This window comes from Octopus bimaculoides, chromosome 11 (assembly GCF_046866305.1).
Source record: "Octopus bimaculoides isolate indiv1 chromosome 11, ASM4686630v1, whole genome shotgun sequence".
NCBI lineage: Eukaryota > Metazoa > Mollusca > Cephalopoda > Octopoda > Octopodidae > Octopus > Octopus bimaculoides.
In genome coordinates this window covers 77,974,253-78,001,979 of record NC_142938.1, presented here as the reverse complement: position 1 = coordinate 78,001,979, position 27,727 = coordinate 77,974,253, and the positions used below count along the sequence as shown (strand labels likewise).

Genomic DNA, 27,727 nt, shown 5'->3' with positions numbered 1-27,727 from the left:
GACTGGCTCTCATGCTGGTAGCACACAAAAGCACCCACTAAACTCTTGGAGTGGTTAGCATTAAGAAGGGCATCCAGATGTAGAAACTTTGCCAGATCAGATTGGAGCCAGGGGCAGCCACTGGCTCTCCAGACCTCAGTGAAACTGTCCAACCCATGCCAGCAGGGAAAGCGGACGTTAAATGATGAGGATGATGATCATCATTATTGCAATATTGAAACTACAGGATAATGCCTGAAAAATTGAAAACTATGTGAATAAATAAGCACTAAACTAGACAAAACTCTGAATGCTAAAGGCTTAAAGTCAATCTCAAAGAAATAAATAAGTAAAACTTAAAACCATCATTTCAGATACGCTTTCCATATTGGCACATCGGTCTGGATGGTTCAACAGGATGCAATGGATTAAGGGACAACATCTCAGTTTTGGCCAGGGTTCCATGGATGAACACCCTTCCTAATGCCAACCACTTTCTAGAGTATACCAGAGCTTTTTCAGACACTAGCACTAGTGAGGCGACTTTGTAATCTACAAAATTTAAGAGCTCTTTGACTGAGAGAGAGAGTAAAAGAGGAAGGGAGGGGCATGTGTGGGGTGTCAAGAAGTTAAAATATGATAAGAAGTAAAAAAAAACAAAACATCACAACATCTACTTTTTTATTTATATATATACATTGTAAAATAATCTGTGACCAGACTCCTCTTTAAAAACACTGCCTACACATGTCAGGGTTTTAGAAATTGTCAAGAATTTCAACAGAACAGATTTAGGAAAAAGAACTAAGTCTTCTATAATTGAGACGATGTCCAGAACATAAGGAGAACAAAAACAGTTCTTCAATAAAATAATGAATGAATGAAAGCATTAAACTTAACGGGTCATTTTGGATTATTGAACCCATGGCTGACTAAGGTGGCATTTACCCTGTTGACTGAAACTGCCCCTGGTCTTCTGATTCAAAATTCTTGTTTAAAAGTGATTTAAATTTAAGCATTCAAGAAAACATTTCATAATTTATATTCCAAGCCCCAAATTAACAATTTTGTTATCCTGTTTCTGTTGAAATGCACAATCTTTAATTCAGCTAATTTTCAAAAATAATGAAAAATTTCCTAAAATAACATTATCATTATTAAGTCGTATTTAGAACATAACTTAATAAGAAATTTTAATGGAAAATTTAAACTTAGATGAATTTAAAACAGGAATTTTGTATCATAGAATCAGGAATAGTCTCAAGAGGATTGGTATCAAAAGGATTAGGAATTTCTTTCTTTCTTTCTTTCTTTACTTGTTTCAGTCATTTGACTGCGGCCATGCTGGAGCACTGCCATTAGTCGAGCAAATCGACCCCAAGACTTATTCTTTGGATGCCTAGTACTTATTCTATCAGTCTCTTTTGCTGAACCGCTAAGTTACGGGGACATAAACACACCACCATCGGTTGTCAAGCGATGTTGGGGGGGACAAACACAGACACACAAACATATACACACACATATATATATATACATATATATGACGGGCTTCTTTCAGTTTCCGTCTACCAAATCCACTCACAAGGCTTTGGTCGGCCCGAGGCTATAGCAGAAGACACTTGCCCAAAGTGCCATGCAGTGGGACTGAACCCGGAACCATGTGGTTGGTAAGCAAGCTACTTACCACACAGCCACTCCGGCAAAGTTATTCTACTAAATTCTTCATTTTTTGAAATTACTTGAAAGAAAGGCAATATATTACAACAGAAATATAGTGAGAAAAAGATCAAATAATTAGGGGGAAAAAAAAGGAATTAAAAAGAAACAAATTCCAAGGGTCATAATAAACTCCCTTACTTGCCAAAGTACTTTTTTCCATGTATCTTTCTGAAGCAAACTGCCATGAGCAGAAAGGGTTGAAAATAATGTTTGTCCAGCGCTTTTTCTTGTAGCTGGCCGTTGGTCAACACACAGTTCACCAAGCTTAGAGAAGAGACACATCCATAGACTATCAAATGGTAGCATAGCAGCATTAGGCTGGTCCTCTGATTGTCCAGAGTCTCCGCCCAACTCCTGCTGGATCTTATTACGGTTCTGGTAGAAATAGTCAGCAATGTTCCACTGAAATGAAAGAAAATGAGCAGACATATTTTAATGCATGGCACTGAATTTTGAGCATTAAACAATGGCATTCGAAATGAAGAAAAGGAGACCGTAAAACTTTTTATCATGTAAAATCTGAATAAAGTTTAGAAGAACGCAACAGCGAGAAATGTCAGATTATTCAGATGGGAATCAACAATTTATACACTCTCATAATTTATACTTATATATTACTATAATTTATACAGCTCATCTTGTGATTGCTTTGCTATCTACATATTTGGTTACCTTGTGGGATTATGTATATTGTGTGCTCTCAATGCAAAGCCTGACTGTCTGCATGCATTCGTTTATGGGTATGCAGCAGAACACACACACACACACACACACACACACACGTCAATGTACATCGACACACACACAGATGTGATTCCAAATATATTGAATGCAAACTAATGGGAATATATATATACTCAATAACAATTAGCTTAATGTATACGACTGCGTAGTTGCACGCACACACACATTCGTGTGAATGTATACATGTGTGCATAAGTGTATAGATAATGGGTAGGTGCACAGACATCTGTATGTGTACACAGTCACATGTGCATAAATAATTTAAAAGCTATCAAATGCAAACTACCGGGGATTACGATAATGAAAATAGGAAATATAACTAAGAAACATAAATCAGAGATAAGGAACGGCATCAAGTGATAATATCGTGTAACAATAGAAGAGCATGCTGGTAAGGGCCAGGAAAGGATGTGCACCCACACACGTACACACAGGCATAAACACTCACACACACACACACACACACACACATGCACACAAACACACATGCACACACACATGCACACACACATGCACACACAAACACACAGAAATACACATGCACACACACATACACACACACACACACACAAACACACATGCACACAAACACACATGCACACACACATACATAAACAAACACACACACAAACACAAACACACATGCACACACACATGCACACACAAACACACAGAAATACACATGCACACACACATACACACACACAGAAATATACATGCACACACACACACACACACACACACAAACACACATGCACACAAACACACATGCACACACACATACATAAACAAACACACACACAAACACACACACACACAAACACACACATGCACATATGCAAACACACACATACACACACACAAACCCACACTCACACAAACACACACATACACACACACACAAACACACATGCACACACACAAATACACACACACATAAACATGCACACAAACATACAAACACACACACACACACAAACAAACATACAAACACACACAAACACACACTCGCACAAACACACATGAGATAGAGGCTAATATATTTTGCATACAAATAAACAGTGAAGCCAAACTTATTTCACAATCAGCAACCACTGAACCACTTTCACACTAAATCTGATAACGTTTGGCATTTGTTTTCTTTCGGGTTCTCTAACCTGATACTCAGATTATTATTTGATGTATGTCTGAAGCAATCACTCGCTTACAAATACAACGTAAAAGAAATGACAGTAAATTGGACAAATGGATATGGTTTTAGAATATCCTTGTTTTTTATTAATTTTTTTTCTTTTAATGGCATGTTGGTGTACAATTGATTAAGAAACATGACACAGAGGTGTTAAAAGGCATCATGAAATTTTTAAAAAACTGATCATATAAAAAATGTCAGCAAAATCGCTAACACACACACACACACACCCACACACACAGACATATTTATATATACAATGATTTTGCTGTCATAGGATCAGTTTTGATCATTTTGTGATTTTTTTAATATCTGTCTGTCTCTATGTATGTATGTATGTATATATATATATATATATATATATATATATATATATATATATATATATATATGTATATATATATATATATATATATATATAATAATAATAATAATATTAGGGACAAAATCCAAAATTACAGGTAAAAACTCAATTAAAATCAATTTATAAGAAATTAAAATTAAATTGAGCTTTACAGATTAGAATATATATAAATATATAGTTTTAGGGAAAAGAACCAAGTTTCATGAACTCATCGATGAAAATCCACTATCACATATAGAAAAATTAATACATATATATGTATATATATTATTGTTATTATGTTAAACTGTTGTATGCTCAAATTTGGCCAAATGTGTTTCTTGCAATATTTATTTTTGCTTGCAGTAGTTGGTTCTTTTAGTCAAACAATTCTATCTCCAGCTGCTTCAGATGCCAAGATATCAAAAATTAGCAAAGTGTAGTACAACGGTTTTGTGTTTCTTTCAATTGATTTTAAAATATAACAAAGAATCTAGTGAAATAACTTAATTATCATTAAGCTAGTGTTAGGAACATTAATTGTGACTAAGGTTTGGTGGAAGATTTTAATTCAAAACTTATGAAACAAGACATTTGTACTACAAAGCCAGAGCCGGTTTCAGCCAGGTTGGTATCAAAAGGGCTAGGAATAGTTTTTCTATTATATATTTTAAACCTTTCGTTACCATATTTCTGTTGAGATGCTCTGTGTTTCTTTCAATTTATTTTAAATATAAGAAAGAATTTAGTAAAATAACTTAGTTATCATTAAGCTAGTGTTAGGAACATTAATTGTGATTAAGGTTTAGTGGAAGATTTTAATTCAGAACTTATGAAAACAAGACATTTGTACTCAGAGCCAGAGCTGGTTCCAGCTGGATTGGTAACGAAAGGGTTAAAGTGTTATTGTTTACTGGCATAGCAGCAAAATAGGAAAGGTGCTGCACATTATATTAAAGACCAAAATATGATGAAGGAGAATTTGATGGTGCTGAAATTACCTTATTATTTAAAAGTCAAATATACAAAATTCTAACAATAATAGGTGTTGGTATATTATTTAAACATTTAAACATCTCTCCAGTCAGGAACCACAATAAGCACCAGAGTTAATTGGTTTAATTACAACTAATAAATTATCCCCAAAAAGCAGCACAGCTAGTTATTACTATTAATTATAGAAACCACATTCAGGATAATTGCTGGTTTTGTTATTAATTATACTCTGTTCTAATGACAATTGCTCGCCTCAATATTTTAATTGTCTTTGTATCACTTAAATTAATGACTTGTAACACATTAAAACAAATGAAAGGTGCCTTTACAAGATTGTTCACCTTGCTAATAATAGTAGCCAAATCTTTCTCAAATTACACTGGACTGTTTTGAAAGTAGGAAGGACTCATCAAATAATGTAAGCTTTAACCTAAGACTAAATAAACAGGATGCAAAAGTGACCTCACTAATGATGGTGCCATGGAAAATACCCACGGCACACACTTTAAGGAGGCTAGTGTTGAGAAACCATACACAACAGTCAGTGGAGCATAACATGAGTCTCCGAATAATAGGATGTTGCTGAGCCATCCAATTCATGGTAGCATGGAAAGAGACATTAAATGATGAGGATGATGATGATGTCAACAAGGATGGCCATGACTAAAATGCCTTTCATCATAGGTTCATTAAATCAGGACTAACCTTGTGCTAATTAAAAGCACCAACAAAAATAACATTATCACCTTCACCTGTATCATTTTAGATTCTCATTCTAACATGACTCTAACCAATCACGATTTGCATGGCAAACAGTGAGATTCAAATGGTGACTTATATATTCATGAGGTCTGATCAATAAGTATCTGAACTGTTGCCATAGTAACAAAGCTAAAGCACGCACAGTGAAGCCGCTTGGCAAAGGTTCATCTTGGACTCTGCTGTGCATGCACACTAAGTTTTAATGTTCTAGCTTACTTCCCCTGTTTACATGATGATGATGATTACAATAATAGTATATTTTACTTTGAACTAGAGTCACTAAAATGTGATGCAAATAGTACAGCTATTGTACTATATCTGTAACATAGATTTATATCATCATCATCATCGTTTAATGTCCGCTTTCCATGCTGGCATGGGTTGGACGGTTTGACTGAGGGATGGCAAGCCAGAAGGCTGTACCAGGCTCCAATCTGATCTGGCAATGTTTCTTTCTATAGCTGGATGCCCTTCCTAACGCCAACCACTCTGAGAGTGTAGTGGATGCTTTTTACGTGCCACCAGTATAAGGGCCAATCAGGCAGTACTGACATCAACCATGCTTGAATGGTGCTTTTTACATGCCACCGGCACGGAACCAGTCAGCTGGCACTGGCAACGATCACGCTGGAATGGTGCTTTTAACATGCCACTGGCATGGGTGCCAATCAAGCGGTACTGTCATTGGCCACAACAACAATTTCACTTGCCTCAACAGGTCTTCAGAAGCGCAGTTTATTGCCCAATGATTGAAGGGTACTCTTAAATGGACTGGTTATGCTGCACTGGCATAGGACACGGTTACAGGCTCACTTGGCTTGCCAGGTCTTCTCAAGCACAGTATATCTTCGAAGGTCTCAGTCACTTGTCCATTCAAGTGTGGTCGTTGCCAGTGCCGCTGGACTGGCTCCCGTGTAGGTGGCACATAAAAAATACCATTTTGAGCATGGCCGTTGCCAGTACTGTGTGACTGGCCCTCATGCTGGTGGCACATAAAAGCACTCACTACACTCACGGAGTGGTTGGCATTAGGAAGGGCATCCAGGTGGAGAAACTCTGCCAGATCAGATTGGAGCCTGGTGCAGCCTCCTGGCTTGCCAATCCTCAGTCAAATCGTCCAACCCATGTTAGCATGGAAAGCGGACGTTAAACGATAATGATGATGATATATATATATATATATATATATATATATATATACATATACATTTCAGACACTGGACCTGTTGCTATTTCATGTCTGAAAATGGTACTCATAATAGTGTAAAACTTAGCAGTTAATTTCTGTTTAATAGTTCATTAATTATATGCATTTCATACAGACAACAGTATTAGATTACAGTAATCATATGATTTGTTTCGAAATTGATTTTATACATTTATATAGGCACAGGAGTGGCTGAGTGGTAAGAAGCTTTGCTTCCCAACCACATGGTTCCGGGTTCAGTCCCGCTGTGTAGCACTTTGGGCAAGTGTCTCCTACTATAGCCTTGGGCCGACCAAAGCCTTGTGAGTGGATTTGGTAAATGGAAACTGAAAGAAGCCTGTCATATATATATATATAGGTATGTATTTGTGTGTCTGTGTTTGTCCCTGCCACCATCGCTTGACAACTGATGTTGGTGTGTTTACATCCCCGTAACTTAGTGGTTCGGCAAAAGAGCTTGATAGAATAAGTACTGGGCTTATAAAGTATAAGTCCCAGGGTTGATCTGTTCGACTAAAAGTGGTGCTCCAGCTTGGCCGCAGTCAAATGACTGAAACAAGAATAAAAGAATACAAGAATCTGAAGTAGTACTTACTAAAAGACCAATTGCAGTTAGACTGACGTTCAACTCCTGGTTTTGAAGACCAAATTTCGAGGCCACTTCAACACAAACCAACAAGTATTTGCAGGGAATAATAGGCAAGAAATCAGTTACAACCAGCTGTAAACTTTGAAAGGCATTCTGGATTAATTTTTCACTGGAAAATAAGAAGTATGATAAATTTATAAATTTAAAGTATTACATAATAAATATATTTTTAAGAAATTATAAATACGATTACGTATAATAAATTTAATGATTTCTGGAATTCAAAGAGATCAGCCTATTGATGGTTTGCATGGAACGAAAGGGGGTGCAGGCTATACAGTAAAAGCAAATGTGATCATATAATGATTAGGTTGAAGTGTGAAAGGAAAGAGTCTATAATTTTCCTGGGAAACATTAACCCTTTTATTACCATATTTCTGTTAAAATGTGTTGCCTCTGCTTCAATTAAATTTGTATATAATAAAGAATCATAAAGAATCTGGTAAAATTACCTTGTCATTGTTAAGCAGGTGTTTAGAACAGAAATAACCATAAAATTTTGATTTAGAGGGTTTTAGAACGGGAAGTGCGTATCATAGAATCTGGGATTAGCCTTGAGGGGTTTGGTATTAAAAGGGTTATGGGTGTTGTTGAAAGAAAATATCGGGCATCTCCTCTTTAAATATCAATCTAACATACCTCAGAGTTAGCTCTTTCAATAATTAACATATGCAGTAAATAATGTATAACAATGATTGTTTCCACAACATTGCACATCAAATCAGTTTAATTTTTGTTGAAAGAAATTCACTGAAAGCAAAACACAATGGCTTGGTATAAGTAGTAAACGGGGGTTGTTACATTAAAGAATCAAGGCCAATAGCTAGTGGCAGCCTGCAGTGAGAATCAAACTCATTGCCCAATGCTTCCAAGTTCAACATCTTAACCACTTAGGCCACATGCCTGCCTTCCTTCCGAATGAATAGCTCACTTCTGATTTTTGTTCCATAATTAATTCTTATATAAAATGAGAATCACTGGATTATTAAACATTTCCTTAAAAGCTTCCTCAATCCAGTTAAAATCCCAGCCCCCAAGAAATCAATCAGTTCTGTTTGCATCAGTAGCCATGTAATCAAAAGGAATTAATAATTGTTTCTAATTAAGGCACAAAAATACACCAATTTAGAGAGCGGGGGAAGTCGAATACATCAATTCCAGTTCTAGATTGATGCCTTATTCTATCGATCCTAGAAGGATGAAAGGCACAATTGACCTTTGCAGAATTCAACCACAAAATTGTAAAAGAAGCAGAAGAAATACTACAAGACCATTTTTTTGTGTTGTTGTTTTTACTGATGATCAAACAATTCTGCCAGATAGCTTGTTGTCTTTCAATAGGAATTAATAATAAAATAAATAAAAGTACAGGCATTTGCTAAGCAGAAATGGAAAAAAAATATTGATGTTTTGAGCAAAGGCTCTTTTTCAGGAGAGAGAAAGAGAAAGAAGAAAAATTCGAGTTCTCATATATATATATATTTATAAAAAAGAAATTTGAAAACACCAATATATAAAATGAATCTTAATTTATAATTTTCTCAGAGATATTTTACGTTTCAGTTCTTGAAAAAACGAACCTTATCAAAAATACATATTTAAAAAAAATGTAATTAAAAGAAAAGTTCATAATTGTTTCTTTCTGGTGTCAACATAGTCCACATGGGAGCGTATTTTGTGTGGGTCCATAATGGCTGTCTCGTGCGTTGACTTGAATCATTGGGTGTAGTAGTAGTAGTAGTGACCGTGTTGGTAATGGTAAACAGGAGTGACCTCTGTCCATGTAAGCAGCAGTAATTAATTGGTTGTAGTAGTAGGGGAGGAAGCAGCACAAGCTACATATATATATATATATGACAAGTGAATTTATTTTTTATTCTCCATTCCCTCTCTTTTCTAACCTGAAAAAGGGCCTGTGATCAATACACTGATAATCTATCCTTTTCTGTATGGCAAATGTTTTTATTTCAAGTTATATTTTTATTACCAATTCCCATGTCAAAGTTATGGTATTTATTTGGGCCCTTATTGTTCTTTTCCTGCTCAACCATCAGGTTTTGTAATTAGAATAAGCAATTCAGTTGAACAATGGTCAACTAGCTAATATCTGGTTTCTAAATTAATGAGAGACCTGTCTACATTTGGTCTAATTAGGACAAATGCATAACACGATTGAGAATCCCTTCCCATCACCAACCGGTGATTGTCACATGTCGATGACGGGTCAATAACCAGAAACTCAGGTCGATGTGTATCACGTCAGGCTGGAGATGGGAATGATGACTTCCCTTTGCAAATACTAATAGGGCACAGATAGTGTGTCAATAGCCAACTGGAGGAGATGTCTTCCTGGGGCTACAAGCTACAGTAGCATCGACCCTTAAGGATTAGCCACATTTAGGAGGCAAATATCCTTCATGATGGAAAATGAACGAATAAGGTTTACATTCATCTATTTTTCCTTTCAAGAATAATAATTCCTGTAAAGCAGTCTTTTCTGTTGTTTTAGACAAAGACCAGAGTCGTCAACAAGAAATAACTATTGTATTGGTGTATTCAATCATTCTGTTGTTTTGCATTAGGCATAAAATCAGAGCAAACAGACCAAAAGGCCTTGATTTACATAATTTAGTGTTTGAAACAAGACACTTAACTCAGAATCTGGGAGCCAGCACTGGACTCACGAATCTGTTTGATCACTGTACAACAATAATAGAAATAATTGTCTTTGTCATTGCCACCACTCCCACCATCACTCTCTATCCCCACAGTTCTTCAGATAAAAGGGAGTGCATTCAACTGAGTTGATCCCTTGTCAATGCTTTCAGTGTCTTAGTTTGCTACAACAACTGCACTTGTATTTATTTGTTTTGTTATTCATTTATTGTCAATTTTGATTTTAATCCTCAATTACGCAACTCCGTACTGAATTTAGGGAAATAAATAAAGAAAGAATCGGTCATTGGAAACTCAAGGATGGTATTCCCTATGCCAGGAAGCTGTCTTCATTACATTCAACAACCTTTGAGAGACTTATGATCCCTCCCTGCTCACTTCCCCTTCAGTTCTTACCAAGATGTGACTGTGTGGTAAGAAGCTTGCTTCCGGACTATGTGGTTCCAGGTTCAGTCCCACCGTGTGTCACCTTGGGCAAGTGTCTTCTGCTACAGCCTCGGGGCAACCAAAGCCGTGTGAATGGATTTGGTAGATGGAAACTGAAAGAAGCCCATCATATATATGCGTGTGTTTGTGTTTGTCACTCTACCATCACTTGACAACCGATGTTGGACTGTTTACGTCCCCGTAACTTAGTGGTTCAGTAAAAGAAACCGATAGAATAAGTACTGGGCTTAAGAATAAGTTGATCTGTTCAACTAAAAGGCGATGTCCAGCATGGCCACAGTCAAACGACTGAAACGAATAAAAGAATAAAAATGAAGTCTACTACTCTCCTAAAAACAAAATTGTATTCTATGACCTTATATTCCAGTCATTTACTGAATTTGGTAAGGAATGTACTGGAGAAATAAAATCCAGTCCTTCATTCTATTGTTCCCATCTTCCATATAATCTCGTTTCTTATAAATCAATTACAGAAGCACCATTCAAATGGTTTACAGTGAAAGAAGCTGTTCATTACTAACTGAATAAGGTAGTGTCATCGGTCCATCTTGTATACTTTAAGAAATGTTTAATATAGATCCAGAGATAGCAGCAATATGAGAGGACATTAGGAAGGAGCATGGAAAATGGTTTCTTGATCTCTGGCAAAAGTTCGACAAGCGTTATCAGTTAATTAAGCCACCTGAGCTTGACAAATGCATGGCAGAGCATCAAGAATGCACAGCAAAGTGCAAAGATATTTTCGAAATTATCGAGAACAGGCTGAAGAACTTATTCTCTTCTATGCTCAGGGTTAGGAATTTTTCAATGTTGGATGACAGCTTTGCCAAAGTTGTCAAATGAACAGAAGCCTTCCTCTCAAATAGCAATCGTGATTATTTGTCACCAATAAATGTCTGTTTTTCATTTTCAGAACATTTCTTTGCAATGTGCAAGTAAATTGGAATGCTAAAACAAATTATTCGAAATAAATAAATAAAGAGAGAATAAATGAAAAATGGATAAAATTATGCAAGATGTCATATAGTCAACATGTAGAATGACACAAGCAGCTTACATGATTTATTATACTTCAGAATAAACTCTGCTAATATGTATTGAGGATTATTGAAATTTAGTAAGACTGGTATTAAGCATTATGTCTGTTCTTTCAAACTACAACATTTTTTTTCCTATCAATTCTATAGAATATAGATCAATACTGAGAATATTAAACCAATAAAATATAACGATTATATAAGAGAATGCATAATAATATGATATACTTACAAAGACCTATTTCTGTATGCTCTTTATATATATATATATATATATATATATATGTGTGTGTGTGTGTGTGTGTGTATATATATATATATATATATATATATATGTGTGTATATAGTAATTCCCAAAAAACGAAGAACAAACGCAAGAAAAAAACAACAACGCAAGGACGTCATACATGCAAGATATTATCAGATGCTCAGGGAAGGAAAGAAAGGTGGTTTTATGTTTCGAGTAGAGCTCTTCTTTAGAAACAGGAGACATAGGAAAGTCCCAGAGAAAAGGAAGACGGAGGAAAAAAAATTGCCAACAATTCACGTGGGCATACATAGGCCATTGCCAGTACCGCCTGACTGGCCTTCATGCTGGTGGCACGTAAAAGCACCCACTACATTCTCAGAGTGGTTGGCGTTAGGAAGGGCATCCAGCTGTAGAAACTCTGCCAAATCAGATTGGAGCCTGGTGTAGCCATCTGGCTCACCAGTCCTCAGTCAAATCGGCCAACCCATGCTAGCATGGAAAGTGGACGTTAAATGATGACGGTGAATATATGTGTGTGTGTATGTATATACATATATACATATATATATGCATGTATATGTATTGCAGTTGCTGAACTATAGTGTCACTGTTTACAGGCTTCCAGTCAGACCCTCACTGGTTCATAGGAAGGGCGAAAAGGGGAGTGTCTATAGCTCAAGGCAAAAAGCATATATCAAGGGGCTTTATTCATAACACACCCACTTTGCCTTTTGTTTATTTAGTTATTTTACCAATCTTCAGAGCCTTTGCTGTCATAATTCAGTGAACAAATCATATATCCACACATACACACATGCGTATGCATACACCGGAGGGCTATAGCATAGTTCACATCTGTTGAGTTCCATATACAGGTTATTGGCCAACCTGTGTTTATGATGGAAGGCCATCAAGTGAAATGATATGAAGTAAATTTTTTAACCACATGGCCATCCCTCCTGCCCATATCAATAAAAATTACTTTATAAGCATAACCAGTTTACATAACCAAATTTAAAATATTAAGGAAAATCATGTCTAAAGAAATAATTCTTGACATGTTGATTAATCCATTGAAAAGTCAGGAAATCCTTTCTACTGAAGGTACAAGGCTTTGACATTTTGTGGGGAGGGGATTAATCGATTACATCGACCCCAGTGTTCTACTGGTACTTCATTTATCGACTCTGAAAGGATGAAAGGCAAAGTCGACCGTGGTGGAATTTGAACTCAGAACATAAAAAGGCAGGTGAAATACCACAAAGTCAGGAAATCAATCAAAAGACATGTGCAACATGTAAGTCTTGAGGATCATGTTGTTTGATTAGCAGAGTTTGTTCCCTGAAGGAAGCCAGGTCATCAACTATCCCTGGAAGGGCCCTACAAGGACTGGAAACAGGGGGAAGAGGCAAAATAACATATTTAATAGAGAGAGAGACGATGGTTTCAAACTTTTTGAAATTAGCCAAATGCCATGATGAAGGAAGAAGAATGGTATGGATGTAAATTGCATTCTGTCTCCTGGATTTTATTAATGATTCAGCTTCAAATTATGAGAATGGCTCTGAATACAAGAGACAGCTGAAGATGGCCAGAAAGGACAATGACCATTATAATGTGACTATAACAACCAAGATGATAACTAGTTTGACTACATATGTGTGTGTGTGTACACTTACACTCACACACATTTATATATGTGTATATATATATATATATATATATATATATATATATATATATATATATACACACACATAGATATACATACATACATACATATACATACATATTTGTAGATATAAGAGGAATGACTTTTCTTTCAAATATTCTACATTGTGGAATATATTATTATTATTATTATTACTATTACTATCATTTTATTATTATTATTATTATTATTATTATTATTATTATTATTATTATTATTATTTATGATACAGCATGAGAATAAGTCAAAAGTTCATAACAATTATGATTATATTGAAAGACAGGCTAAACATACAGTATGGTTTGAAATGTTACAAAGGAGGACATCAAGTCATCAGAAAATGGAATGCTATGTTGGTGAAATGAATTGTAAAAACCAGATTGATAAAAGATACTTAGATCGCATTGCGCTTGTAAATTTAATGAATCCAAAACGGATGCATGTTTGTACATGTACATCCACTAAGCATCGCATGTTTTTGGAACAAAATTGCTTAGCATGATTCCTTCATATCTTTGAAAAACCCAGCAGGTTGAGTTAGTGTTTGTGTGGGTGTATGCATGTAAGAGTGTGTACATGTGTGCATGTGCGCGTGTTTATGTGTGCGTGTTTATGTGCGTGTGTGTGTGTGTGTGTGTGTGTGTGCGTGTGCATGTCTGTGTACCAGAGTGACAGCTTGATTTGCAACTTTTATCCATGTTTATTTGAGCAGTTATTTCAAGTATGTTCAATGGACCGTAATGAATGCATAACAAGACCACGAGCAGGCAAACCACTTGACAAATCACCCCCACCCACACGGATATATGTGCACAGTCCCTTATGGATTTTATGACAACCTGCAAATTTATCCCCAAAATTTCTTGATGCTGACAATATATGGACTGCAAGTAATTTGTGGACACAAGAAACTAATGTAATCACTGGGACATTCTCAAGAACTTAAATTAATGTACGAACAAGGTTTTCACCCATCAACATGTTAAATGTATTTGGTAACCTAAGCTAGCATACATTTCCTTTGTATAACAAAATTGAGATACCTGAACAGGGAGATAGAGTAAACATATAATAAAATTGATACCTATAAAAACTAAAAGAGCAATTCTTCCATAAAAAAAAAAATCCTTTTTATACCATGGATAAACTAAGAGCTAATGGTGCACAGTATGTCTGCATCATGAGCTTGTATATACAGATTTATGGATGCTTGCACAATATACATATGTATGTATATTTGTTTTTACGGGAGGTGCAAAATAGATGGATGGATGAAAGAAAGGACAGATGAGTGAAAAATGAAAGAAAAATGATGGAATATAAAATATATTTTGTATGCTTAGTTAATATAATTTTTTTTTCTTTTTACCAATTCATTCATACCGAGATCGAACATAAATATAAGTAGAATTATGTTTAAAATATAAAAAAAATATGAATGACGCAAACCAGTTTTATTATATTTTTTATACAGCTTTGGATCTAGAGAAACTGATGTAATTCCAGATAGAAAGATGAAAGATATAATCACACTTGCTTTGGCACTTTCTTCCTTATTATTACAGAGCAGCCATTCCATGGTGAAATCAAAGCAAGAAATGTCGACCATCAATAACTTTTATTTATTTGCTCCTTATAGCCAATAAAACACTTTTATCCATGTGCCTTTTATGGGCAATAACATATTATAAAGCTTATATTCAACTGCTTTAAAAGCTATGGAGAATTAATTTTTGAATATAATGGTAGATTCAAAATCAATATCTAACGGTTATTTCCATCCTGAAATTGACTTGGATAACTAGTTAAAGCCATTATTGGTTTCGTTTCTAAATCAATGTGAAGTTTGTGTTTCAAAACAACAAAGAAGATCCATTTGAAGATGATAAGACTCTGTAGTAGATGAATGCAAAAATCTAGTAGTTCTACATACTCCTGCAGAGCAGATAACTTAACAAATCTGAAAAGCGCATTTCAAGACAAAGCACAATTATTAACGATAGCAAGAAGAAAACTTGTCTTATATTGCATGCAATTTCTTTAAAGGGTGTGATTGATTTGTTACGGTGCGATGAAAACAAGGAGAGTTCTTTGACATGCTCCTTACTAATGCCACATTAAAGTTGTTCACCAGATGTTGACTGGTGCAGCAATTTTCAATATAAGAAACTAGAAATCACATTACACCAAAACGAGCCGTGAATCATTAGGACATGTGTGATGGTATCAAATGATGGACTGGGATTTTTCATATTTGAAATCTAAATTGAATCAGTTGTAATGAAATGAAGATGCATTAAGGAAACTTCAACTTAATAATATGCAGAAAGTGTATAATTATATTGATTGGGGAAATCTAATTAAATTATAAATAGTATATAAAGAAATGTGGAGGCGCATGGTTTAGTGGGTAGGGTGTCAGCATCATGATCGTAAGATTGTGGTTTCGATTCCTGGACTGGGCGACGCGTTGTGTTCTTGAGCAAAACACTTCATTTCACATTGCTCCTGTCCACTCAGCTGGCAAAAAATGAGTAACACTGCAATAGACTGGCATCCCGTCCAGTTGGGGAATATATATGCCATTGAAACCAGGAAACCAGGCCCATGAGCCTGGCTAGACTTTAAAAGGGCGCATTTATTTTTATTATATAAAGAAATAAATAATATGGTGTTATATATATATATATATATATATATATATATATATATATATATGTGTGTGTGTGTGTGTGTATGTATGTGTGTGTGCGTATATGCGACCATATATCATATACACATATATGTATACATATATTATATACACAAATGTATACATATATAGATATATATTAGACACACACATCTATATTATATACACATGATCATCATCATTTAACGTCCTTTCTATACTGGCATGGGTTGCATGTTTTGAAAGAACTGGTAAGCTGGGGAGCTACACCAGGCTCCAGTCTGATTCAGCATAGTTTCTACGGCTAGATGCCCTTCCTAATGTCAACCACTCCAAGAGTGTAGTGGATGCTTTTCACATGCCACCGGCACAGGTGCCGGTTACATGACACAGGCATATACATATATTACACACACACACACACACACACACACACACAGAGTACAGTTAGATTCCAGTGCTTTGTGGAAGAGGCATGACTGTGTGCTTAAGAAATTCACTATGAAATTGCATGGCTCGAAGACCTATAGCAATGCATAGCAGTCTGAATAAGTATCTATTACCATAACCTCAGGTTTGCCAATGTCTTGTGGATACAATTTACCCGACATAAGCCATGTAGATGTCTGTCATGTATGTGTATGTGTGTGTGCCTGTGCATTCCTATTCAAATGCATCAGTGTAAATTAGTGTGTGTGTGTGTGTGTGTGTACAGAGTGTCCCAAAAGTTGTTGTTTGGTTTCAATTTTTTTCAATTTTTAATAATTTCTTTAACTTTACAAATAAATGCATGAAATTTTGGTACAATTTTCTAGTAATTAACAGTTGTAAACCAATGAAATTTAGATCACTTAAAAAAAAAATTATAATTCTAGAAAAAGGGGCTGTCTTAGACGAGGTTGAAATGATGATGAATGTGATGATGATGACGATGTTGATGACGTTGATGTTGGTAACGTATATATGTGTGTTTTACTTTGTGTGTGTGTATACATGGAAAGTGTTTTAGAGTCATTTATCAATTCATCTGATCCAAAATATTCATTTCAGAATATCTCAACAAAGGCATAAAACAAAGAAACAAGTTCGAAATATAAAAAAAAATTTAAAAAACATTAAGAAAACGTTTGGGGAAAAATGTCATCTAAATGTGAAACAAGAAGGAACAACTTCTGAACATTGCGATACCAGACTGTATAATCATTTATATTAGATGCAATAAAACTCTCAACTGAGCACAATTGTAGTAATTAACAGTTATACACTAATGAAAGTTGATAATTACAGACGGGAGAATCTAAACAAATAATTGCATGGTGTTAATTAGAACTACAAGAGTTCAACAGGAAGCAATATTTATGGGGCAACACATATTGCATTCACAAACTGTACACATAGGTGTATATGCTTAAGAAGTTTAGTCCACAACCAACTGGTTTGGGGTTCAATTCTACAACATTGCAAAGGTCTTCTGAAGGAATTTGGTAGACATAAACTGTATGGAGCCCATTGTATGTCAGAAACTATATATATATTTTTTTTCTCCGTGTTTTTCTCCTTGTCTCCGTATTCTTTCTGTTGAAGAGCGTAGCTCGAAACGTCAAAGACTTTCCGTATTCCCGAGCGTCATACTAATATATACTTTTGTTATTTACACCACCTGTCCTCGTCTGTTGTTATTTTTTGTATATTCTCCCATATATATATATATATATATATATATATATATATAAGCACCATCCGAGCATGATCGTTGCCAGGGCTGCTGGCTGGCTCCTGTGCCAGTGGTACGTAAAAAGCACTATTTGGGTGTGATTGTTACCAGCATCACCTTCCTGGCACATGTGCCGGTGGCACGTGAATAACAACATTCGAGTGTGGTCATTGGCAGTGCCACCGGACTGCCCCCCCCCCCACCGTGCAGGTGGCACGTAAAAATCACCTTTTGGGTGTGGTCATTGTCAGAACCGCCTGACTGGCCCTCATGCTGGTGGCACGTAAAAGCACTTTCTACACTCTCAGAGTGGTTGGCGTTAGGAAGGCCATTCAGCTGTAGAAACTCTGCCAGATCAGATTGGAGCCTGGTGCAGCCATCTGGTTCGCCAGCCCTCAGTCAAACCAATGTTTTGATGGCAGAGACACAGTCATAGGTGCGTGGCTAACAAATTCCCTTTACAGCAAATGATTTCAGGTTCAATCCCACATTGTGGCACCTTGGGAAAGTGTCTTCTATTATAACCCTAAGCTGACTAATGCATTGTGAGTGAATTTGGTAGCTGGAAACTGTGTAATAACCTCTGTGTGTGTGCACGCGCATCTGTGTGTGTGTGTGTGTATGTGTGTGCATGTCCCACTCACCAATATTGATCTATTTACATCTCTGTAACTTAGCAGTTCAGCACAAGAAACTGACAGAATAAGAACCAGGCTTAAAAGTAAGTATTAGGGTTGATCTCAATTGACTAAGCCTTTCAAGGTGGTGCCCCAGCATGGCAGCAGCCCCGTGACTTTAACAAGTAAAACATAAATGACAAACAAGGACTCCTGGGGCCTCCACTGGTCATTAATGACAATGGACAAAGGCCTTAGTTGTCTATCCCACTGGTCCAGCATTTGTTGAGTGCTGAACAGTCCAATGCGTGAAGGACAGTGTTTGTCACATAAGCTACAACTTATGGCCTGTCCCAGGGAGGTTCGAGTTGTAACTTCCACCACTCCAGTGTAGATTATTCAACAGGAGTGGCTGTGTGGTAAGTAGCTTGCTTACCAACCACATGGTTCCGGGTTCAGTCGCACTGCGTGGCCCCTTGGGCAGGTGTCTTCTACTATAGCCTCAGGCCGACCAAAGCCTTGTGAGTGGATTTCGTAGATGGAAACTGAAGGAAGCCCGTTGTGTGTGTGTGTGTGTGTGTCTGTCTGTCTGTGTTTGTCCCCCTAGCATTGCTTGACAACCGATGCTGGTGTGTTTATGTCCCCGTCACTTAGCAGTTCGGCAAAAGAGACTGATAGAATAAGTACTAGGCTTACAAAGAATAAGTCCCAGGGTCGATTTGCTTGACTAACGGCAGTGCTAGCAAAGGGTAGGGTCCAAGCCTGGCGAATGTGGTATAGGTGACAGGATGTTACCCATGCTGCATATGCCCCCCCACCTCACCTTTCTATACTGATGAATCCAAAGAAACAGCACAGCTGTTACAATTTGACACTTGCAGCGTTACAAAAGTTGCTAGAATTAGTTTGAAATATCTCTGAATCTCCTACACAGGTTGCGTCCCACCCATACACTAATCAGATCGATCTACTTCACTGATTTGCTGATTTACTCATAGCTGAGATCCTGAAAAGTGCTATTACTCCAGGTCAGCATTGAACTAGAAACAATAGTGGCTGAGCGGTGGCACCACACTTCTCAAAACACTAGAACGCCTGAACCAGGGCCGCACTAATGAATGCAGTTCAAAGCCATACCTAGAACATTCGCCCATGCTAGTATAGGAAAAATGGACATAAAAACCAAATAAACGAACAATGAGATTTCTTCTAAACAATGTACGGAGTGATATCAGATAATGAAACATTGATAAAGTATATGTTCACACACACACACACACACACACACACACACACACACACACACACACACACACACATACACATACACACAAAAGTGTTTGTTGAAACTTTCTGATCGTAAATTAGTTTGAAAATTGTCAATAAATAAAGTGAACAAACGAAAAGAAAGACCATTAGCTGCATTCTCCTAGATTGTAACTGATATAAAATATTTGATTTAAGTGTCATTGGAAAGATTTAAAGGCATCTTGTTGTGTCAGTGATTCCAATAAAAATTCAATTTTAATCATACAAAAATATTTTATGAGGTAATGAGAAGGAAAAATTAAATCTCAATACTAAATCATATATTCAAATTTTTCATAGCATTGAAATTTGCATGTAGAGTTACAGAATTTGCATGTAGAGTTACAGAATTTGCATGTAGAGTTACAGAATTTGCATGTAGAGTTACAGAATTTGCATGTAGAGTTACAGAATTTGCATGTAGAGTTACAGAATTTGCATGTAGAGTTACAGAATTTGCATGTAGAGTAAGCAGAAACTTATTCAGAATGCTGAAGTTTATAATAGATGAGTTAGATCTTTCATCACAAAGTTCAGTGATCCTTATTTTAAAAAATGGTGAAATTGTATAAACATCAGATAACATCAGATAGAGCATCAGATAACATCAGATAGAGCATCAGATAAAATTCCATTTATGTCTATACCAGCATCTTGTAGTCTGAGTTCAAATCTCACTGTTGACTATAGTGAGATTTTGATCCTTCCAGGGTTGATAAATAAAAGTACAGCCTTTGAGGGACATGATCTGGCAGAATTGTTAGAGCACTGGATGAGATGCAATATGTTGTCTGTTTAGGCTCTTTTGTGTTCTGAGTTCAAATTAGAGGTTAAAATAATTTGACATTCGGTATTATATCAATGAAGATCAACCTGTCAGCATTAAGTTTGATGAACGATAGCAAGGGGCCATTGAAAAAGAGTCACTTGAAAATAGCAGAACAATAATCAAAATAGTTTGCAAAGCACTGTTTTACATTTATGCATGTACCTAATTAGTATCCTAGATTTACCAGAACATGTACCACAGATGATGATGACAGAGAAATTATTATACCAGCTAGATAGATTCTGCTTTTCCCCTTAGATGGGTCAAAAAAAGAAAAAAAATAGTCAATATTTTGCTTGACATTCTGCCATTTTTGCTGCTTCAACTCCATTTGAAACTTATTTTAGTAACAAGTTTTTAACACAACCATGAGCCAGGATCCCCAACCCTCCCCAAAGAAAAAAAAAAAAACTTTTTAGACTGAATCCTACATAAAAACATGAAGTCTTAATTCAATTTTTGCTTTAGTATTATTTTGTTGAAAGAACATTAAACGCAACATTTTACAAATCAGTTTTATTGCTATGTTATTGATATAAATTTTACATCTAGTAAAAATCTGATATGCAATAGAAGCAGCATTAGATCAAAATGGCCACCAATGCATCATACTCAATGACTATACATCAATGAAAGGCAAATCTTCAGAGCAATTCATCCAGAGATAACATCTCTTATGGATGAGTTATGTTTAAAAACACAATATATATATATATATATATATATATATATAATCATACAAAATTCTTTAAGTTTTGCAAAATTATTTTACTTTTACTAGAGAAGCAATTTTCAAAATACAGCTAGATTAAAAGAGAATGGAATTCATGCAGAAAATACAGAATTATAAAACAAAGCAATTAAACAAACCTTTGATCGTTATTAAGAGCTCCAATTACCCCTAACACCAATGGCCACCCATGGAGCAATGTATCTCCATTACTATGCAAAATCTGGAAGACACAGTCCAACTGCTTTTGTCGAATGTCAGCATGAGTAATGGATGACAACTTCTGGAGTGGTGCAAGAATTGCAGCCTGCAGTTTCTAGTAAAAGAAATTATAAAATATTCGAAGAATAAATCTTTTGACAATTTCTTTAGAAAATTTAGAAAATTGTAAAATGAAATAAATAAAAAGTAAAAGTCTATTTGAATAAAAAGAATAGAATTATTCCATAGAAACTAATTAGATTTCAATTTGAAGGCATTTCTTTAAGATTTCTAATCTAATTCTGATATGTAGAGCACTTTAGGCAATGAAAAGAACATCATGCTTTCACTAGAGAGCTTTTTCAATGATTTTCCATTAGAAATTGATAAACATATTTTATCAGCTTAGAGTTCTTACATATGGTACAAAGTTATTAAATTTGATTCATTCTTATGTAAAAATCACAGGACTTTTTAAAGATATCATAACTGAAAAATGTTGCCTGTTATATTTTATGATCTTCTAGGAAGCTTTCAATGCAGGAGACAAGACATATTTAGAGTTGCATTGAAGAATACAGTAACATGAATAACAGATCAACAAGGAAATATAAATAATTAAAATAGTAAGCATGGCTATTTGGATTAAGATCTTCTCTTTGCATCCCCATCAGTTTCGGTTAAGTGCCATTAGATGGCACCTTGAGCAAGCCTCTTTTGCTGTATTCATAGGATGACCAAAGTCTTGCAAGTGAATTTGGGAGGCAGAAACAGAAAAGAAGTGTGTGTGTGTGTGTGTGTGTGTGTTCTTGTCTCCTGGCCTTGACACTGCATCCTAATTGTAAACAGTGATCTTCAGTGAAAAACACTGCCAGGGCTTGGGAGAAATTACCTTGCTTGGAAACAAGTAAGGGTGGGCAGCAGGAAGAGCATCTTGCTGTAGGAATCTTACTCAATAAATCACACCTGAACCATGCAACCATGGAAAAGTAGATGTTATAATGATGATGATGATGATGACAATGATAATCCATAATAATAATACAAATATCAGAATTAGTAGTAGAGGATTAATTTGATGACAGATATGCGTGATTAGGTAAATAGTTGGGAGACAAAGGTGTTAGAAAAGTGAGTGAAAGTAGAGTTACTCACCAAGTTGCTATGCAAAGATGGATCATAGGCGTGATTTAGTGCTGCTTTTACTAAAGATGTTATAGCTTCAGCTCCCCAGCTCCTCATACCTGCATGCGTGTGTTGACACACCTGAAGAAAAGAGAAGAAAAAGAAGGAAAAAATAAATACCAATGAAGAACTGAAATTGATTAAAAGTGGTTGTGGATTTGGGTTCGAATATGCATCACGCCTTCATACCAACCCTGTTAAGTTACTTGTTTGTTCCTTCTCAGTCAGTTTCCCGGTTTCATTGGCACATAGGTACCTCACCTGGATGGGACACCGGTCCATCGCAGGTGAGCGGCTAGATGCAGAAGGAAAGAGTGAGAGAAAGTTGTGGTGAAAGAGTCAGCAGAAGTTCACCATTACCTTCTGCTGGAGCCACTTGGAGCTTAGGTGTTTCGCTCATAAACACTCACATCACCCAGTCTGAGATTCGAACTCGTGATTTCTTGACTGCGAATCCGCTGCTCTAACTACTAGGCCATGTGCCTCCACTAAAAAAAAACAAAACAAAAGAAGACATGTCTTCTTCTCTAGCCATGCCAGGCTCATAAGGGCCAGTTCCCCAATCTCAGTGGCATAGAAATTCCCCACCTGGATGGGACATTGATCCAACACAGGGCTACTTGTTTGTACCAGCTGAGGAACTGAAGCAACGTGTTGGCACTCCGTCACTTACGACATCGAGGGTTCCAGTTGATCCGATCAATGGAACAGCCTGCTTGAGAAATTAATGTGCAAGTGGCTGAGCACTCCACAGACACGTGTACCCTTAACGTAGTTCTCGGGGATATTCAGCGTGACACAGTGTGACAAGACTGACCCTTTGAATTACAGGCACAACAGAAACAGGAAGTGAGAGTGAGAGAAAGTTGTGGTGAAAGAGTACAGCAGGGTTCGCCACCATCCCCTGCCAGAGCCTCATGGAGCTTTAGGTGTTTTCACTCAATAAACACTCACAACGCTCGGTCTGGGAATCGAAACCGCGATCCTATGACCATGGGTCCGCTGCCCTAACCACTGGGCCATTGCGCCTCCACTAAAGCAACGTGAAATGAAGTGTTTTGCTCAAGAGCACAATGCATTGCCCAGTCCAGGAATCAAAACCACAACCTTACGGTCATGAGTCCAACACCCTAATCACTAAGCCACACACCTCCACATTAATTTACTTAGGCAACAACATTAGTCACCTACTAAAGCACACTGCCAAGTTACTGGCATTTGAAAATAGGTATAACAATGGTAACGGGAACGCTATTGTTTATTATCAGCATTTATTCTATTTTCAGTATTATTTATCAGCATAATTTTTTTGGTGAAACAAACTGTCAACCCTATTAAGTGTAATTAGGCTACTTCAATTACCTACTAAAGCATAGCTAAGTTAATGATATTTAAAAAACAAAAGACAAAAACACAAAAAATAGAGAGAGAGAAAGGTACAATACCGGTGAATGGTAAAAGTGATATTTAGATTTATTATAGGAAATTTTTCTATTTTCTGTGTTACATAATATCCACGTAATTTCTTGGTGAAACGAACAGACAGAGAAGCAAGATGGATTAAGAACAACTAAGATTTCTCAAATCAAGAGCTCTTTTATGCATGATAACTTACACAATTTCATTCATTTATATAACAAATCTAACATTTCTGATATACGTATTGATTTTGAGCTGAGGTGATGTGGTGGTGGTGGTGGTGGGCAGGAATGGAGGACACGCACAAACATTGATCAGAGGCTTCAGAAAACATCTACTGAAGTGGAAGGGGTGGAATAATATTTAATGGTTGCAGGTAGATAAACATGTCTGTTGCAATGTAATATGATGTAATGGGCAGAGATAAATAATCAAGAAGAACAACAATTGAAAAGAATAAGAAAAAGAAGGAAGAAAAAAAAACAGAATAAAATAAAATAAAATAAAATAAAAAAAACACAAAAAGATAGGTATTGGTGAAAATGTGATATACAGCATTAGGTCAACAGAGTTGATCTTTTATCAAGCTATATATTGACAACAGCCTCACGGTTTTCTTTAGCTGCAATAGGTGAGGTAATATTGAAGGGCAGCTCGATGAGAAAAATATGTTAGCTGAAATACTGGACAATAGTTTTATATACAACTAAATAAAATTCTGGAATATGTAAGAGACGTGAATAACAAAGCAGAGAGAGAGAAAGAGAGAGAGAGAGAGAGAGAGAGAGAGAGAGAGAGAGAGAGAGAGAGAGAAAAAAAAGAAAATAGAAAATTCCACAAAGGTTTCTGAGAGATAGAGCATTAAAACGGGCAAGTTAAGAATTAAGTTGTAGTTTTCCATAAAGAAGAAGATATTATATTTGAAAACTCCATAACCTAGAGGTCAGCTTTAGAAGAGTGAAAAAACAAAAAAAGTTACAAAGCTTTTGCTTGAGATGTTTAGCTGTATAGCTCTACAGCTACACAACTACAGAGTTGTTCAGGTTATATTTGTAGGACGATAAAAAGAAAAACTTAAAACAAAATTCAGTGAATGGAACAGGGTGTTGTAGCTTTATGATGAATGATAGAAAGAGTTCATCAGAAAGAAAAGTAAAAGATAATTAATCCCATCATGCCCACCCATAGTGAATAAGAAAAAATGACAAAAGGATATCACAAGCTTTCCTGCAAATATCATTGATGAATGAATGAATGGATGAACAAATGTGCTGATCACATTCTTTTCCTCTTCATTTAAAAGACAAATTTGATTCTAGAGGTGTGTATCTGAGTTTTAGATAAGTACATCCCACTAGTGTAAGCCATAAGACACAACTAAAAGGCAAAGTAATAAGGGAGGGATGTGGCCAGAAAACAATTGTTCTCCATAAACAGTCCAAACCATGTGAACAGTGAAGTCATGATGATAGTGTTTTATCATCATCGTCATCGTTTAACGTCCGCTTTCCATGCTAGCATGGGTTGGACGATTTGACTGAGGACTGGTGAAACCAGATGGCTACACCAGGCTCCAATCTGATTTGGCAGAGTTTCTACAACTGGATGCCCTTACTAACGCCAACCACTCCGAGAGTGTAGTGGGTGCTTTTACATGCCACTGGCACGAAGGCCAGTCAGGCGGTACTGGCAACGGCCACGCTCAAAATGGTGTATTTTACATGCCACCTGCACAGGAGCCAGTCCAGCAGCACTGGCAACGATCTCGCTTGAATGTCTTTACACGCACCATTTGGCACAAGTGCCAGGAAGGCGCTGCTGGGCACAGTGCCATTGATGGTTTCACTTTCGCTTGACCCAATAGGTCTTCGCAAGCTGAATATATATATATAGGGTATGAAAGGTATTCGTGTCAGGAAGACCCAAAAGGTATCGAGTAAACACTAAGTAAGTGCTACGGATAGACCATGGTTAAGCTCCAGGTTCGATAATGATACGAGTGTTTACAAGGCTCTATGCTTGGAATTACCAAATATAACCACCATCGGAATTCACACACCAGGTAGAAGAAAATTTCTTCACCAAAACAAATTTTTTCACCATTAATATACACCATCCTACTTGAATAATGGAACTGCAAATACAATATCCTTATGTATCTCACTTCTATATTCATTCTCTTACTTCTCTCTGTATTTCATATCTTCTCTACCATAATTAACACTCAAACATTTTCTCTCACTGTCTCTGATGAAGAGATATATAAAATATTCCGGAAACAGCTGTAAGACCCTTTCTTGATAAATGTTATGAAATCTGTTTACTGCCTTGGTTTTTTTTTTATCTCATCCTGTCAATTTATATATATACATATACAGGCTTGTATGTGTATATATATACACAAGCACATACATGTATGTATACATAAATATATATATATATATATATATATATATATATATATACATGTGTGTATATATATATGTGTGTGTATAGAAATATATATATGAGCTTTATTTGATAACCAGTTGATCTAGCAGGTGGAGCCTCATATCAGTGGGGGGGGGGGCTGACACGCAATGAAGCCATTGAGTGTTAGGCCCCAAAATGGCACACATTCTCTCCTGATGACCCCATGTACTTTCTGGCTTCCGGTATGCACAGCTTTTGAATGGTAGCACTTGCATGTGCAAGGTGTTTCCAAAACATCTACAACTATATAACTAAACAACTGTGAAGCATATATATTTGTAAGTGTGTGCAGGAAGACATGGAATGTGGTGGTGAAGCATGATCTTTGAACTTTGGGATTCACAGAGGCAAGGACTAGTGACTGAGACTTTTGGCAATATGCTGGGCTTGAGAAGAACTGTCAAGCCAAGTGAAATTGTAGTTGTGGCTGATGCTGGTGTCACATAACTGGCACCTTTCGAGCATTGGGCCTTGTGAAGGTAAAGTGGCTGATGCTGGTGGCACGCGAAAATCTACTTTCAAGTGTTGGGCCTCACGGAGGCAATGACCGAGACCCTTGGCATTATGTCGTGCTTGAGAAGACCCATCAAGCCAAGTAAAAATCGCAGTCATGGCAGATACCAGCATCATGCAAATGGCAACCAAACCATGCCAATGGCACATAAAAGCACCGGTTACACTCTCAGAGTGATTGGCATTAGGAAGGGCATCCAGCAGTAGAAACCATGCCAAATCAGACTGGAGTCTGGTGCAGCCTTCCAGCTTCCCAACCTTGTCAAACTGTCCAACCCATGCTAGTGTAGACAACAGACATTGGATGATATATATATATATATATATATATATATATATATATATATATATAT

At 36.4% G+C, this 27,727-nt stretch overlaps 1 protein-coding gene across 1 annotated transcript in view; it reads right to left on the bottom strand.

The window, feature by feature from the left end:
- Positions 1-27,727, bottom strand: part of LOC106883236 (protein MON2 homolog) — a 704,123-nt gene that overhangs the window by 174,746 nt on the left and 501,650 nt on the right. Inside the window, exons 20-23 of the mRNA XM_089360635.1 lie at positions 22,941-23,051; positions 21,725-21,900; positions 7,541-7,703; positions 1,840-2,103 (exon numbers count right to left, since the gene is read on the bottom strand). Of these exons, the coding sequence (XP_089216761.1) occupies positions 1,840-2,103; positions 7,541-7,703; positions 21,725-21,900; positions 22,941-23,051 (714 nt within the window). The remainder of the gene's footprint in view (positions 1-1,839; positions 2,104-7,540; positions 7,704-21,724; positions 21,901-22,940; positions 23,052-27,727) is intronic.